Source organism: Mustela nigripes, chromosome 13, assembly GCF_022355385.1.
Source record: "Mustela nigripes isolate SB6536 chromosome 13, MUSNIG.SB6536, whole genome shotgun sequence".
In the NCBI taxonomy this organism is placed as follows: domain Eukaryota; kingdom Metazoa; phylum Chordata; class Mammalia; order Carnivora; family Mustelidae; genus Mustela; species Mustela nigripes.
Window position 1 is genome coordinate 97,719,464 of NC_081569.1, and position 16,127 is coordinate 97,735,590.

Consider the following 16,127-nt stretch of genomic DNA (forward strand, 5'->3'; position numbering starts at 1 on the left):
TAGTTTACATACTTTAGATAAAAATTCTGATCCTTTGGATAAAATCTAACCATTATTGGAAAATGTACATCAAATTAATATCAGAGGGAAAATGGGACTTTTTGAATGCAACATGAACAAGAGACTATAAAACAGTTTACACTAATCTCAATGAAGTACATACACAATTACACTTAACATCCTGGGTGAAGAACCTTCCCCATTTTACATTAAAACACCTGAAGATTTGGGATGCCTGGGTGGCTTAGTTGGTTAAGCATCTGCCTTCAGCTCAGGTACTGATCCCAGGGTCCTGGGTTTGAGCCCCACATCAGGCTCCCTGCTCAGTAGAGAATTTGCTTCTTCCTCTCCCCCTGCTTGTGCTGTCTTTCTCACTTACTCTGTCAAATAAGTAAGTAAAAATCTTAAAAAGGACACATACCTGAAGATGCTAATTTTTCTTATTCTAATGCCCATAGTACTGAATCCATCAACAAAACTTAACCATCTTCTGTATGTTATATATTTTTTCTAGGTTTTTTTTTTTTTTTTGTGCATAAATCTTACTGCTCTACCCCAATCCAATCATAAACAGAAAACCAGGAATGATTTACATTTTTCTTTATAGTATGCATGGTAGGTATTTAGTCAACACATTATATGTTGTTTGATGGAAGTAGAAATTGAGAAAGTGTTTCAATATATTAATACAGACCAATCAGGATCTTAAATCCTGAGTGCCAATTTTAGCTGGCTGCATGGACTTAAGTCACAAGTTTGCTAAGTTTCAGTTTACTCATCTGTGAACTGGGGATAATTATAGCTCTTGCCTCCTAAAGGCAGTGTAAGGCTGATATAAAAGCTTTGAAAATAGTGAAACAAGGCCTGTGAGACGAGTCTACTTTGGCCAGCATTTCCATTCTACATTTCAGTATTCAGCATTGTGGCTTAATGTATTTCAGGCTGACTTTTTATGCCTATGCTTGTATATATCTCATCACTCACAGCTCAACTAAGAAAGTCTGAGTCACCCATAAAGATGGCAAAAGGAAACAAGTGCACCCAAAATCCCAACTAGGGCCTCAACTGAGGTTAAGTCAGGATTTTGGATGTGAATTATGAACCACTACAGGGTACAGGGACCTCAAACTTGCTGATGTAAAAGTAATCAATTCTGCGACAGAAATGGAGTCCCAGTGCTCTGAATCGCATACAAATCACTTGGGAATCTCCTTAAAATGCAGCAAATGAAGAATATGATTTATTAGGCTGGGGTGGATGCAGAGATTCTGCATTTGTAAAATGTGTTCAGTGCAGTATTTTAATGCTTTTACTCTAAAGACTAATGATGGACACACTGACACTGTATGAAAGTTCGGGATATATAGAACACAAGAGCCACATTTACAAAACTCTTTATTTACATTTTAAGCTCACATTAAAACCTTTTAGAATGGCTAAGATAAAATATACAAAGTTGGTATCCACACATACACATTAATTTTTCTCTCAAAAGAATCCTATGGATGGCCTCTTGATGAACTCAGCCCCCACCCCCCAAAATTAGTGTTCCCTTAAAACATGGTGTGAAAATGTTTTCCCATAAGAATAGTTAACTTAAATCATTCAAAACTGAGAAATAAAAGGTTAATTTTATTAAACAGCTATCCCTACCATAAAACAGTTTTCTATTTAGAGTGTTGGTATGTTCAAATAGGTCCAAATTTGATATAATAAATAAGCTTTAAATATGGAATGCTTTGGTTATTAGGCTTTGATGTGGCTTTTGGCATTACTTGCATATCATTCCAATGAGCCGTTACAGGTAATCCATTTAAAACAAGATTTGCTTAATACTATTACAAAGCACTTAAACTTGCCTTGATAGGGAATACCTTTAAGATGCTGACAATAGCAACATATTTCTCTTTTCCTTCACTCAGGAAAAAACAAAAACAAAAACAAATTCATTCCCATGTTAAAATCCATCATAAAGTAGACTTTTTATTCATTCTTAATAATACATAACCTGGGTATTTGTACATTATTGAAACACTAGACTGTAAGAGCTCCTTCTATATCCTGAAAGCTTGACTTTGTGATTTATGTAAAATATGCTCATGATTAAATATATAAGCAGTGTATTTGAAGCTTCTGGGAAGGATTCACATTTAAAAGTTTTAAAATTCAGGTTTTAGAAAAATAAATAAAATACTGTGATCGGTTCTACCACTCCCCCTCTACTTTTCTCCCTTTACTATTTGAGCTTAAGAGTTCAGGCTTCTAAAATGCAGAAGAAAGCAAAATAGAACAACGCAGGTTTTGTGATCCACATTTTCTTTGTCTTAGTGTAACATATTATCACAAAGGCAAACTTGACTCTTTCCTTGAAATGAATATCCCATCCTCTCAGACTAATTTAAATAACTCTGAAGAAAGCCAAAGAAAGTTTAACCAGTTTAAACTAAACTTATTAGTTTAATAAGTGAGTAGCTAAATGCCAATAAAAGAATATATAACTTGTGATTTTAAAGGGTGTTGTTAAAGTCTGAAAGCCAAACCTAAACATTTAAGTTCAAATTTAATCTCTTTAAGAGATTTTTTTAAAGGCTGTAAATGCTATTGTAAATTGCTAGTTAAATTCCCACTCTAGGCTACAAAAATAAACTGCTGCACAAATATATAAACTTAAGGTAACTATTTCTCATGTTGAACTTTTTTCCTTTTATAAGTACAGTAAAGCAAAAAATAAAGCACCTAGATGTTGATCCAATTAACTTTCATTTGAGCAGCATTTTGATTTTGGATAAAGGGATTCTAAATGTGGTCTAAAACTTTCCAGAAAGTCATATTTACATTCATTAAACAGCATTTTATATACATATAAATACAGATTTTTGAGAAATTAACCTACACTTTTCATAATGTAAAAGCAAAAATTATAACACATGTGATCACATGCTAAAGCTAGTTATTTGAGCAGTCTGCTTGGTGTTCAGTTTTGATAGTAATAACCTTGAGTAACTCGAAGCATATCACATAAATACACCACAGATGCATAGTTTATTTATGACCTTAGTTGCCTCGGTCTATCCACAGTTTTAAGTGAAAAAGATTCTCTGTTAAAAAGCCAATGTCATACAAGCAGTTGGGTTTACAAGTACTGTTTGCACTGGGAAGAAAGATTAGGGAAGGGATGGTAGCAGATGTGACATGTTTTGAAGGGTAATTACAGGGAAGGATTAAAATTTTTTATTTTTCCAAGGGGAAATTAGGACTTTCTGATAGTAAGAGCTATCCAGACCTGAAAAGTTTGTTTCATGAGTGTGAATTCCAGTCCCACAAACTGCAATGCCTTGTCAGAGCTCTTGTAGTAAGGACTTGTGTTGGCCCTAAGCTTGTCAGGTGGGACCAATAAATGGTTAGGCCATGAGGAACCTGAAAGTTGCTTGATGCAAATTATTTTGTTGAGATTTTGAAACATCGTATGATTTCTTAGGCCAGCGTTCTTGAATCTTTTGTTCCTGCCCGTAACCCTGTGTGTGACTTTGCTCTTACCTGTCTTATAAATCGATGGTCTTGGCCTTCTAGAAATACATCAGATTGAATATTTCTTATCTAATTGCTGTTCCACAAAGACAAAGAGGTGACTATACTGAGCTTTGTTAGTGTCCTAAACATAAGTCCTCCACCCATGGCTGGCCAGATGAAGTAGGCTAAGAAGCAAAGATTTGATTTGGGGGAAAATGATTACCCATCGTAAAAATGTTGACTGCTCTATAAAGTTCCAGTCTTGAGAACTGAATGGAAAATCCCACTTGGCACTCTTTTACCTCAGATGGCATGCCAGTGCTTATTGGCGTAAGAAATTCCTTTTTTTTTTTTTTTTTAAGATCTTATTTATTTCAGAGAGAGAGAGAGAGAGAGAGCGCCCACGTGTGCGAGCATGAGAAGGGGTAGGTTCAGAGGGAGAAGGAAACTCCCTACTGAGCAGCAAGCCCCATGTGGAACTTCATCCCAGGACCTGAGCCAAAGGCAGATGCCTAACAGACTGAACCAAGCCACCCAGGCGTCCCCAAAGAAAGAAATTCTTATCATCAGAATTGAAGTGTTAGAAGAATAGGAAGCATGGAAATTTAACCTATGTTAAGCAAGCAAGTAACTCTTCCATAAGTTTTTAATTCTAAAATCAAGGATTTTCAGAAGAGTAAATTCACCAAAAATGTAGAAATAAAAATCATAGTATAGCTCTAAATAAGGTCACATGGTTTATGCATTTCAAATTCTTAAAGAGGCCCTACAGTGTTCAGGAAGACCAAAGTATTGTTCCCTGAGTTCTTGAAGCAACCCTAAAAGTAAGTTCATGAACTCCAAGAGTTGAGAGAGAAACCTACCTGGTTTACTTATCTCCCTTCTAAGAGCAGATGTTTACTCCAAAGTGATTTGTTCCCTGCTTTCCCTATAGTTCAAATGCTTTAAGAATGTGGCTTTATCCATTTTTTAGAAGATAAGCTCCCCAAATGAAACTTCTAAGAAGGAAAAAAAAAATGTTTAAAGAAAGTACAGTTTTAACATTAGTTAACAGTGCAGCTGAAAAAATAAGTTTCACATCTATTATACATCGAGAGCTGTAATACTGTCACAGGTGTTAGAAGATAGAGTACTACGGACTCTGGCTTTTCTGACCTCTGTGGTTATTGAGCCCAGGGTCTGTTACCAAAGAACCAAAATTATTGGAAACAGAATGACTTTTCCATATTTGAATGTGTAAGAATATATATATATATTTTTTTTTTGTAAATAAAGATTAAAAGTCATCAGATCTCAAACGTTAAATATCTGGGATTGACACATAGCATTGTACATAGTTTTTTTTTTTTTTTAACTCATTCAAAACTGGGGTTTTAAGACTCTTTGTGTTCATATATCTACTGTTCTGGTGGCTATTAGGATTTTTTTTTTTTTTAATTCAAAACTTGGGAATGATTTAGTCTCTTTAGAAAAACTAATTATACTACATGGAGACTCTAGGTCTGTTGCTGGCAGTTTTAGGTTGAGCTTAACTTTAAACCATTAAAGGTTTAAAAAAAAGGGTTGAAAGAACCTACTGAAATGTTCCATCCATTTTAGTCAAGTGCACAAAAATGAGTGTATCCTTTGGCTTGGCTATGACCTCAATGGAGGCGTAGAAGTCAGTGGTGCTGGTGCCAGATTCCTGACTATATTACTGAGGCTGGCAATCTTCTCTTCTAGGAGGTAATTTTTCTTCTCTGCTGTTTTTTGTCGCTGTTCAGTCATTTCCAGAGCTTTCAACAACTGGGCATTTTCAACATACAAGTCCTTCACCACTGTATCTGCTTTAGTATTCTTGCAGAGCTAGAAACAGAACCAGAAACATCTTGACTCCATTTCTGTAATTAAGGGGTGACATTAGGACAGTTGTTCATAAAGGCAAATGACATCTAGCAGTTACATTCTTTTATTTTAGAACACAGTTTTAACATCAGACCTGGCATCAGGGATACAAATAGAGCAAATCCACTTCTTTCAAGCGGTTTCTTTGCCTGTTTTTAGAAGTCACTAACAAAAAGAACATATTGATATTTGAAGGCTCAAAAACCAAAGTCTTTTTCCACCTAAATAAATGGTTACTGCTTTTTCATTCTCTAAAAAAATATCAGAATATGTTTAGTTTTTGAGGTATAGAGTATGAACTTTAACTCTGGGAAGCTCAAACCTCTGTTAAGAGCATTCATAACTACAACCTCCTGATTATTTCAAACTTTGGTCCATGTATTACTTGGAACAAAGAGGTAAGATCTGGGCAGTTATTTTTCCTTAACTCTTCCTCTTTTGCATGGTAGAGCTTGCCTAGAAGATATATTTTAATTTTTTAGGGTTAGAAGACAAAGTCTAGGTTGGGCTAGGAAAATTTGTCAGCAGCCTTGGGATAATTTTATTATGGCTCCTATTAATGTATTCCAATCCCCCATTTATGCCTCATTTTACACCCAATTTTAACCAGGACATCTGAAACTATAGAGGTTTCAGGGAATGAAGAACTGAAACTTAGCTAATTTATTAGCATTTCAAAAGGGTTAACACAAGCCCAGGACCTGGATGCCTCTCAGGTGTAACATACTGACCTGTTCTACTGAACTGCCCTAAGACAACTTTTCATCTCTCCCTCCCTCCCTTCCTTCCTCCCTTTTAAAAAACACTTTGATGGCTCTTCATCACCTGCATTATGAAATGCAAACTCCACAGCTCAGCCCCTAAGGCTCCCTACTGCCCACTCCTCCCCATTGCTCTAGTTTCTTCTGCTTCTTTCAGGACAGTATGAACTGTTAATGCCAAAATGGTTGTAGATGTCCACACCCCATATGGTGCCATAATTGCATGATGTTCCCACAGCCTAGGCTGCCCTTCTCACACTTCTTCATCTGTTTAAATCTTACTCAGCATCAGTACTTGTTTTAAGAGGCCTTCAGGAAACTCGCTTTTAAATTCCTGAGTTGGATCAAGTACTTCTTTCTCTATGTTCCCCTCTGCTGAAGTAGACTCCGTTTTCTTTATTTTTTGCCAAATGCTCAATACCTTGTAAATGAACTACCTTCCACATGGGCAGGATTTTGTTTTGTTCTCTGCTGTATTTCTAGTGCTTAGAACAGGACTTGGCACATAGTAGCTATGTTTTGAATAAGTGAGTGATTAAAGGATTGAATAAATGCTTATTGTATAAGACTTTCCTTTCTTTCCATTTTGTGATTAAGACATCGAGCAAAGGAAAATTCCAGTCTACCTCTGCATTAAGGCATTCTCTTGGGCTTCTTCTTCTTTTTATATATCTAGAAAACCACTTGGACAATTTCTGCTCCCACCCCTCAGTTCTTAATCTCCGTTTCCAAAGCACTACAACACATTCCTATAAAGTAGTCCTTTTTTTTGCATGTCATCAGATGTTACACAAATACTTTACAAACACAGGACCCACCTGCCAGCAGCAGGTGAAAAGGATCAGTCTGCACAGCAGTCCTAGAATTCCAGGTCCCTATTCTAATTCAGAGCACAGCCTCTTGGGGTCTGATTATAGCCATGAGTACTTTTTATAGCCATAAGAACTTTCATAGGTGTTGCAAATAGGAAAAGCTCAAGTTCCACTTATTATCCTCCCATTTACCAACATACATTTTGTGTTTACTTAAATAGAATGTTTCCGGTCTTGGGCAAATAAAAAAAATCTACAAAAATTAAATTTGAGCTAAACTTTGTTAGGAATTAATTTGTTAGGTCTGCATCAGTCTCTGTCAGCAAACGTACATTTTAAAAATTGTGGACCAACCTGCCTTAAAAGAGCTTAGGGAAAATAATGCAGAATACAGAATTCACGCTTCTGGAGTGGTATGGGGGAAGAGTGAGTCCTAAATTCAGCTATATACATTCGTAGTAGCATTTGCCTTTATTTGACAGCAAAAGTGAATGAGTTAATGGCGATAAAGGAATGGAAAGCTGGAGTTAAAAGTGGAATGTGAGGTGGGCGGGTAGAGGTGACCCGGGAGGCTCACTTGTTCTTTGAGCTGATTCACTTTCTCCTGAAGAAGCCTTTTCACCAGTTTCAGTTTCTGTTCAACTTCCATCATTCGTTCCTCCATGACTGTTACCAGTTGCTCCTGGCTTCCCTGAAGGGAAGAACAGAAAAGGGTATTATCATTGGAAAATCATGCCATACTGGAAAGAAAACACTAGTAATTTATTTTTTTCCCACAAGATGCCTAGACAAAGGACAGGAAATGTTTGCCTTTGGAACTAGAAGGGTGGATTTCTGGTGAAATGTGGGTTCTGAACACCGGGGTTGCACATTAGGAAAGAAACCCTATCAGAGAAAGAATCAAAGATTAAAAAAAAAATCTTACCTGTGTTACCATCTTCCCCTGAGATAAAGCAATATTCTTAAAACCTAGAATTTAGTACCTGTGTGCATCTCTTCCAGTAAAATAGGTATCCAAAGTAAATCAAGCTATCAAACTTCCATCTGTGATTGGGGCCTTTACCATACTGTGGGTCTCCCAAGAATAAAACAAACAAAACAAAGCCAATCGGCTTGCAATGTGTTTGTCCATTTCTCCTGCATAGAAGGGCTGGTTACTGGAAGGGTGTTAGTGTTCCTTTCCTCGCAATAAACAGCTTCTTCCTGCCAGTTTCTGTAGTCAGTGGTTCCCAGTTTGCTTGTCAGTGTGAAGCAAACATGTGTACTGGAGGTTGGGTTTATCCTAAAAGATGTAAAATCAGGAATCCTCTCTGCCTCCACGACTCCTAGGTAGAACCATAGGGGAGAAGACCCTGGCTGTCCTCTCCCCACACAACAGTGATGGATTGGAGGAGTTGTGTGGGGTTTGGAGAGCCCGAGGACCCAGGGAGCAACTCAGTCCTACCAACTGCCCCTCCCAGCAGGCCGCTAAAATGTCCACATAAGAAATTTGAGATTTTAAAAGGTTCTTCAAATGTTTAAGCAAAACTCAGGTGTTAATGGCTGATAGTATTATTCCTTTTAAAAGCACGCAGAATGACCAAACATGGGTTGAGAGCCGACATTGGTTGGGATAAAATAACAGCATTTATTCAGATAAAAGCAACTAAACCATGTGATGATTCGAAGACAAAAACTGTAGTAGGCAGACGTCTAATGCAGAAAGTAAACCTCAAGAAATCAGGCCTTGACCACATCTAGCTTTAAAAAACACTCTTTTAAAAGCTATATTGGCTTTTTAAATTTCAAACATAAATGGAAAATGCCTGATTTCCACTTGCCTAAAAAAACAAAGCAAAGCAAAGCAACAACAATAACAAAAAAACCGTAACAGATAACTCAAAGAAGACCGAACACGGCAACAGGGGAAAGAGGAAAAACAAAGGCAGTCATAGATTTAAAATGTATTTTATTGTTTTGTCAAAATTTTCCTTTTTCCTGTCAAAAAAGCATTATACAAAACAGTATAAATAACCCAAGTTATTTTAAACAGTATAAATAACCCAAGTTTTCTTCAAATTCCATATATAAAAGTAGTACCTCTCGTTAAAAATAGTTACAGCACATGGAATAAGAAAATAGAATACATCCTTTTAAGACTCTCAAGTCCACACTCTTTAAATGGTATAAATAAAACGATTCAAAACAAGCTTAAGTTTGTGAATTTGATTCACAAAATCTGTCATTTCTACATTAATAAATAAGAGACATAATACTGCAAAAGGCTTAAAAAATAAAAAAAAATAATAATAATAATTTAAAAGAGCACTTGATTCCAAAACGTTTTTCAGCTTATGTGTGTGTGTGGGGGGTATGTGGGTGTGTGCACTGAGTATCTGCGAGGGTAAGAAATGTCAGCAAAAGCAGCCCAGTTTTCACAGGTGCCCAATCCTTCTGTAGGAATCTGCGTGCACTGCTCGCTGCTCCGGTAGCAAGGCCTAGAGAAAGAAGGCAAGTGGTACACTTCACCCTGATATCAAGATTCTGTTTTGGGAGGAGTCTAAATTCACACACTTATTAATGCAAACAGTTTTTAAAAGCACACACATTAACACTCCATCTGCAAGCAAAGCAACACCGAGGCAGGAGAAATCATCACTCCACACAGGCAAGGTGCAGATTCTAATAATGTTCTGTCATCTTCAAATTCGTGTCAACTCAGTTCTAACAGAAGTAGGAGAGTGGGCAGTGGCGTTCTAGTGAGAACAATAAGCAGTCCACTCTGCTGTTGGCTGGAGAATTTTTTTTTTTTTCTGTACAAAAATCTTAACAGTTTTTGTCCTCCTAATCCTGAAGTAATCCGAGTAAAAGGAAATCATTTTTAAACACTGGCAGGTGGGATGGAAAAGCGTGCTCTGAAAACAGTGTGTATGAGAAAGCAGTGGATAAAGTCTTCCCCTAATCCTTTGGTTTAAAATGTCTGTCAATGGGCGCCTGGGTGGCTCAGTGGGTTAAGCCGCTGCCTTCAGCTCAGGTCATGATCTCAGGGTCCTGGGATCAAGGCCCGCATCGGGCTCTGTGCTCAGTGGGGAGCCTGCTTCCTCCTCTCTCTCTGCCTGCCTCTCTGCCTGTTTGTGATCTCTGTCAAGTAAATAAATATAAAAAAAAAAAAAAAACCAGTGAGGTCAAGATGGGATGGGGAAGGGAGACAAACCGTAAGAGTCTCCTAATCTCAGGAAACAAACTGAGGGTTGCTGGAGGGGAGGGCGATGGGAGGGGGAGGAGTGACTGGGTGATGGGTACTGGGGAGTAGGGTATGTGCTGAGGTGAGCTCTGTGAGTTGTGTAAGACTGAGTCACAGATCTGCACCCCTGAAACGAATGACACATTATATGTTGATTAAAAAAACTGAGGCCAAGGTTTTAGAATTCAGTTCTGTAACTGTTGAATTGTTGAAGCATCTGTTCAATACCCCACCGGCACAGTTTTACTATGAAGTGGAATAGTAGAAACTTCCAAAAACGTGGATTTTTAAAGCACAAAAGACAAAAATAATTTTAATAATTTGAAAGCAGAGCTGACAGAAGCGTATCATGACCCAGGATAGCTACTACTAGAAGGGGAAGACAGAACTGCTTCAGAGTATAATTATGGTGCTAATTTGACTTGTAAAGCCACTTTGAGAGGATTACAGAAAAGGAGGCGGGGAAATTCCTTATGAAAAGTCAACTGAGAGACAACAGAAGAAAAGCATCCAAACCAGAATGAATTCAGAATTATACAGACTAAGGAGTATTTTTTAATTTTATTCCTAGTTCTGAATAAATTGGGCAGGCAAAAAGCGTTAAGAGACTTCTGAAAAAGCTTGACTATGAATGAAGCACTTTAAGAGAAGTATTTGAAAACCCAGGTAGTATCACATTGTGTCTGCCGCGAGCTTGGGTAATGCTACTTCAAAGGAAAGGGGAAAAGATGTTCCTTTTCTTAAAAAGAGGTTTTCAAACTCCATCATTTGCACTTGAATTCTGTAATATTTTTGGCATCAGACAAATGTCAAGTCAAAAAAACTTGGTCCGTTCGGTCAGTTGTACATTAGGCTCAGGTGATCTTGATACTTCATCAATTACGAAGGTGCAATTGAGACCCAGAATACTCTGTTACCTAGCTTGGAAGCTGAGAGCACAAGAGTATCACTGCAAAAACACCAAAACCAAACCCCAAAATAACACTGTAGTTCTGTGGATTTGTCCTACAGGAAAGGTGGAGCTCTCTGACAGAGATTTCAGTTCTCTGCCCCCACCCAGAACGGGTACAACTTTCCTATAAACGGGCCAAATTCCACGAGCTGAGTTAACGGGCAGGGAAGAAAGAGCCTCGTACCTGCGGTGTGTTGGTTTCGGAGGTCCTATTTTCAAGTTCCTCCTGCAGGCACTGGTTTATCCTCTCTGCCTGCAGTAGCTGGTGTTGAAGCTGCAGAAACTGCTCCCTGGGCACCATTGGACAGGCTTGCTGCTGGCGCAGCTGGAGATCCCAGGCGTGAGGGGTCGGGCTAAGCGTCACAGTGGACCTCAGGTGCTGCTTCTGGAGGAGAAAGGCAAAGCCCAGGTCAGTGGTGCTGCGTCCCAGCACAGCGTTACTCTTGAAAGTGTCAAGCAGAGTGAATGAAGCCTACGGATTCAGTAATGGCCTCTCAGACCCCCTGATAACTTGAAAACAGGACAGAACATGACTGGAGTAGAAGTAATGGGGAAGCATTGTTTTCCTTAAGAGATAATACAGTTTTCGACTTGACACACTGTACTTCCTCACTCTTGAGGGACTCTAAAGGCATGAGGTACACGACATACATAGTGTGTCTAAATTCTACCTCACTGTCTCCTTATATTAGAATGTTTAATTACGCCATTTTAAACAAAACACAGGGTTGGAGTAAGCGTAGGGGAGAAATTGATGATGCTTTAGGGTTTTGCCACTTTACTTACCATTCATCAAGATCCTTAAAAGCAAAAGTTCAGGGACCACCTATTTTCCAGCATAGCCACAGAACCTCCTATCTAAAATTATTTGACCCTGTTTTAGTTTACCAACATTAAACTCTTAAACAGCACTGTACGATAAGCAATTCTGGGACAAAGGGGGGATATCCGAGAACCCCCCGGGGAACTGAAGTACATGGAACAGAAGTATTTGTTCAAGACCATGAGGAAATGGTATGTGTATCACACGCCAAAGCTGGGGAGAGGAAAAAGGAGAACACACTGCATCTGGCCAGGCAGACATGCCCCTTCCCATCTATCGACACATTCAGCAGACACAGGACTCCACAGAAGGCATGCAATGAACATGACCAGGTACCAGACTCAAGCCTCAGCTCCTCCAGGCTTGTGAGAAGGGAAAAGGGCCCTCCAAGACACAACTCTAATTAAATGTTATGAAACATCAGAGCCACTATCCATTTCCTGAAATCTAAACTTTGGAGGTAGGAGATGACCCATTTTGAAATTTTCTAGTAGTAGATTCAGAAACACCCACCATTTTATTTTCAGGAATAAAAAACAGAATTTTGGTCCCATGATTTTATACCAGCAGGATGATTTTCTTCAGGTAGGTTTTCAAATATGGAGGGAAATCCTGGTGTACATGTAAACAGAGACCTATTCCATAGTCAAAGCAAGATGAAAATGAATATTGGCTCTTGTGTATTTACTGTCACAATCAGTAGAAATGATTAGGTGAACAAGGAGTCTAATGAGAGATCTCCATGCTATGATATTCATTGAAAGAGAACGTTCTACCTTCACACACTAGCTCAGGCAGAGAACTGCACCCTTCTCTGCTAGTTCCAACCACAGACTTCTAGGTACAGGTTAGCCACAGATAAAATAGAAACAAAAGAAAATTACAGGAGTCATAAAAAGAGGAAGAAAAGTATGAGTTATAAAAAGAGAACAATTAAAACTGGGTATATTATATACCTGAACACGTGTGCTCTAGTCTGTAAGAACTTACAAGGGGCCAACATTTACATTTCTCTGTGTATCAGTTTCGCAGACCTTAAAATGTCTCATCTCATCTACTCCTGTTAACTGCTTCTTCACCTACTGTGGTTTGGTTAGTTTGTGAACTTACCACCCTTACCTCCACCTATCCCCAAAGAATTATTTAGAACATTCCAGGTCCAGTCTGGATGGATCAGATACCGAGTTCTTTTATGGTTTATATTCTGCATCTCTAAATGGCAATTTTGTTGCTCAAGTGTTGGAACCCTTGGCTAAGGCAGACCTGAGAACTGCTGATACAGACTGTAACCCTTTTCCTGAACTTTCACAATGAATTGTTTATAGAACATTGCCTCATGTCGCTGAAAAAACCCTGGAGTGGGAATAGAAGATCCCAGATCACTAGATGAGGAAATGGAAGAATTTAATTGCCCTAGGCTATGGAGGCTATGGGTATGTATTGTATTAGCTCAGTGACTTTTTTTTTTAAAGATTTTTAAGTAAAATCTCTACACTCAACACAGGGCTCAAACTCAGAGCTGCACATTCCAACGACTGAGCCAGCCGGGGGCCCCTAGATCAGTGACATACAAGGACGAGGAGAAACTCCTTCCCTTGAGGGAGGGCATACACCAGATCCAAATGGCCTAGAACGCTTTTCTTAAAATCCTTGATACCAAAGATTCTGATAGAGGAACATCTCCCCGCCTGCCGCTTGCTCCTTACCCAAACCCAGTGAGAATCTCTGCCAAGTGAGAGGAATGTACCTATCTCTCAGGTGAGGTGGGCATAAAAAATGGTATGAAAACTACCATACGTGCCCCCAAAGTGGCCTAATTTATAGAGAGCAGAACATAAATAAGAACCTGTTTTGTAGGGCTAGCATGCTGGGAGAGTTATTGCTTAATGGTTAGTGTTTGAGGTGATGCAAAAGTTTTAGAAGTAGTGGTGAGGGCTGTAGAACACTGTAAATGTAATTCATGCTGATGAATTTTAAAATGGCACATTTTGTTATGCAAATACCAAAGTCATAAAATTATACTTTAAATAGGTGAGCTTATATGGTATATGACTTACATGTTAAATTTGTACCGGTCTATACAGAGTTAATAGCTCTCCTATTGCCTAAAAAAATTTCATTAGAATAGTGTTTCATTCGAAAAGATGTTCTTTTCAGTGTTCCAATGGAAAATTCATGCCTTTTCTTTAGTTATTCAGCTCTGGTGCCAGGAACATTCAATTTGCCTCCTTCATGAGCAAATATTTACTATTTGATCGAGGAGAAAAATAATGAATGGAAATTGGTTATGATGGCTAATCATGTAAAGCTGAGTTAGGAAGAGAGAGGGGTTTCTGAGGCCGGCGAGAGCGGGTGAGAGAAGAGCCTGCTGGCGGAACATTTGGAGAGGCCCCCCTCAGTGACTAAGTATACCCCATTACTGTTCCGTTTGGGACGAGACATGTGGAGCTTAGCTTCAGATCTCTTATTCACCACAATGTATAATTATTTCATCAGAAAGCATGTCTACATCAAAACACAGCCTGCAGCTCAAGCGCTGGAACACATTTATTATATGCTGTCAGAGAAAGAAAAAATGGTTTGGATTTCACTATTTATAGTTTAATCTCCCTATTAGTGAATAAATCAGAGAACATAAAATTGGCAGAAACCTCCGTGGTCATTTAAACGCCAGTATGACATATCTGCCCGTATTTCACGTTTAAAAAACATTTATTTAAAGGTACTTCTGCATGTGTCCAGCTCAATAAAAGAGAATATTTAAATCTCTCTCATCCTCTAATTCTGGCTCTAAAATATTTGTATACCTAGTACTTTCTAAAAGCACAAAAAGACATTTCCTGTTCATGCCTCTCTACCTTAAATAAACTTTACAGCTCACTACATGACATGTTCATCTACCCAAGCCAAAAATCTTGATGCAATTTTTACTTATTAAGGAGAATTTGTACGTAAGTTGTTTTAGATCCTAAAATCGCATTTATATTCAGAAAGCGATCTAGAAACTCAGTGTCCAAGCTGAAAGGTTTTACAAGTCCACTTTTGTATTGAACATATTACCCCTCACAAGGCCGTGTTGAGTTTTGAACGTAGTAATGCACGGTGACCGCACTTGAAGATTAAGCTTCTAAATGCTAATGCTCCCAAATTCCCTGCATGGATTTCCTAACTAAAAAGGCTGTTAGCAATCCCATCTGTAAAACACTACAACGGGGGAGGTATTAGGAAACTGTTATAACCCAAGAAGCAGGGTGGGGGGAGGGAGAGCTCTGGACCTCTTGGCCAAGGTCAGACCAAGTTCCCGCCACCTGAATTTGTGGAGGTCCGTGTCCTTCCTTGCATTTTAGGACAGTCAACATTATTCTTTCCTCTGTGAACTATGAATCCCTGTGACTATGTAATGAGCAAAAATGACTATCAGTCTTGGTAAGACAAACCAAAGAATTCAGCTTGGCGGCATACTTTTCCACTTTTCTTCATAATCAGAATTCAGTGCTAGGTTAGCCTCTCCCAACAAATGTCACATCCATGGATTAAAATATTCTTCATAGCTAAAGCCAGCTGCTTAAAAACTTACCTCCATTAGCTGCTCGTCCAGTTTTACTTGTTTCTTTTTCAGGCCTTCATTTTCCAAATGAATTGTTTCTAGTTCTCTTTCAAGGGAATTCATCTGACTGACCTGCTAAAAAACAAAAAAAAAGCCAAACCCTTTGGGTTGCTCTACTTTATTTTGACAAATTTGTGCTAGTCAGAAATCTTAACCCTTGTAAGAAAGAGATCACTCAGTGAAGGAAAACAACAATATAACTGAGTGCACTGGTTACATTTAAGTAGGATAGTGGTTTTTTTTTTTTTTTTTTTTAAGATTTATTTATTTGTCAGAGCACAAGCAGGGGAAGCGGCAAGGAGAGAGAGAAGCAGGCTCCCCACTGAGCAAGGAGCCCAATGAGGGACTCAATCCCAGGACCCTAGGATCATGACCTGAGCTGAAGGTAGACATTTAACAGACTGAGCCAACCAGGTGCCCCTAGGATAGTTTTTAATCACCACTGCTTATGTGGAACAGATTCCAGAAGGCACTTGGCTTTCAAACTTCAGTTCCGCCCACTGTCCAAAATATATCCAGGACATAAGCCCACGCCCATAACCAGTTATAAGTACA

At 38.6% G+C, this 16,127-nt stretch overlaps 1 protein-coding gene across 10 annotated transcripts in view; it reads right to left on the reverse strand.

The window, feature by feature from the left end:
• Window positions 1-1,378: 1,378 nt before the first annotated feature.
• The window catches only part of NIN (ninein), a 98,583-nt gene continuing 83,834 nt past the window's right edge, over window positions 1,379-16,127 (reverse strand). For 3 of the 10 annotated variants that reach the window (XM_059373167.1, XM_059373169.1, XM_059373165.1), the window contains 4 exons: window positions 15,543-15,647; window positions 11,327-11,527; window positions 7,545-7,658; window positions 1,379-5,355 (listed from right to left, as the gene is read on the reverse strand). In XM_059373167.1, coding sequence (XP_059229150.1) covers window positions 5,146-5,355; window positions 7,545-7,658; window positions 11,327-11,527; window positions 15,543-15,647 — 630 coding nt within the window. In that variant the 3' untranslated portion in view covers window positions 1,379-5,145. Of the gene's footprint in view, window positions 5,356-5,389; window positions 7,659-8,901; window positions 9,445-11,326; window positions 11,528-12,741; window positions 12,803-15,542; window positions 15,648-16,127 lie in introns of those variants that run through there. The other 7 variants (XM_059373168.1, XM_059373166.1, XM_059373172.1 and 4 more) reach the window with 5 other exon arrangements.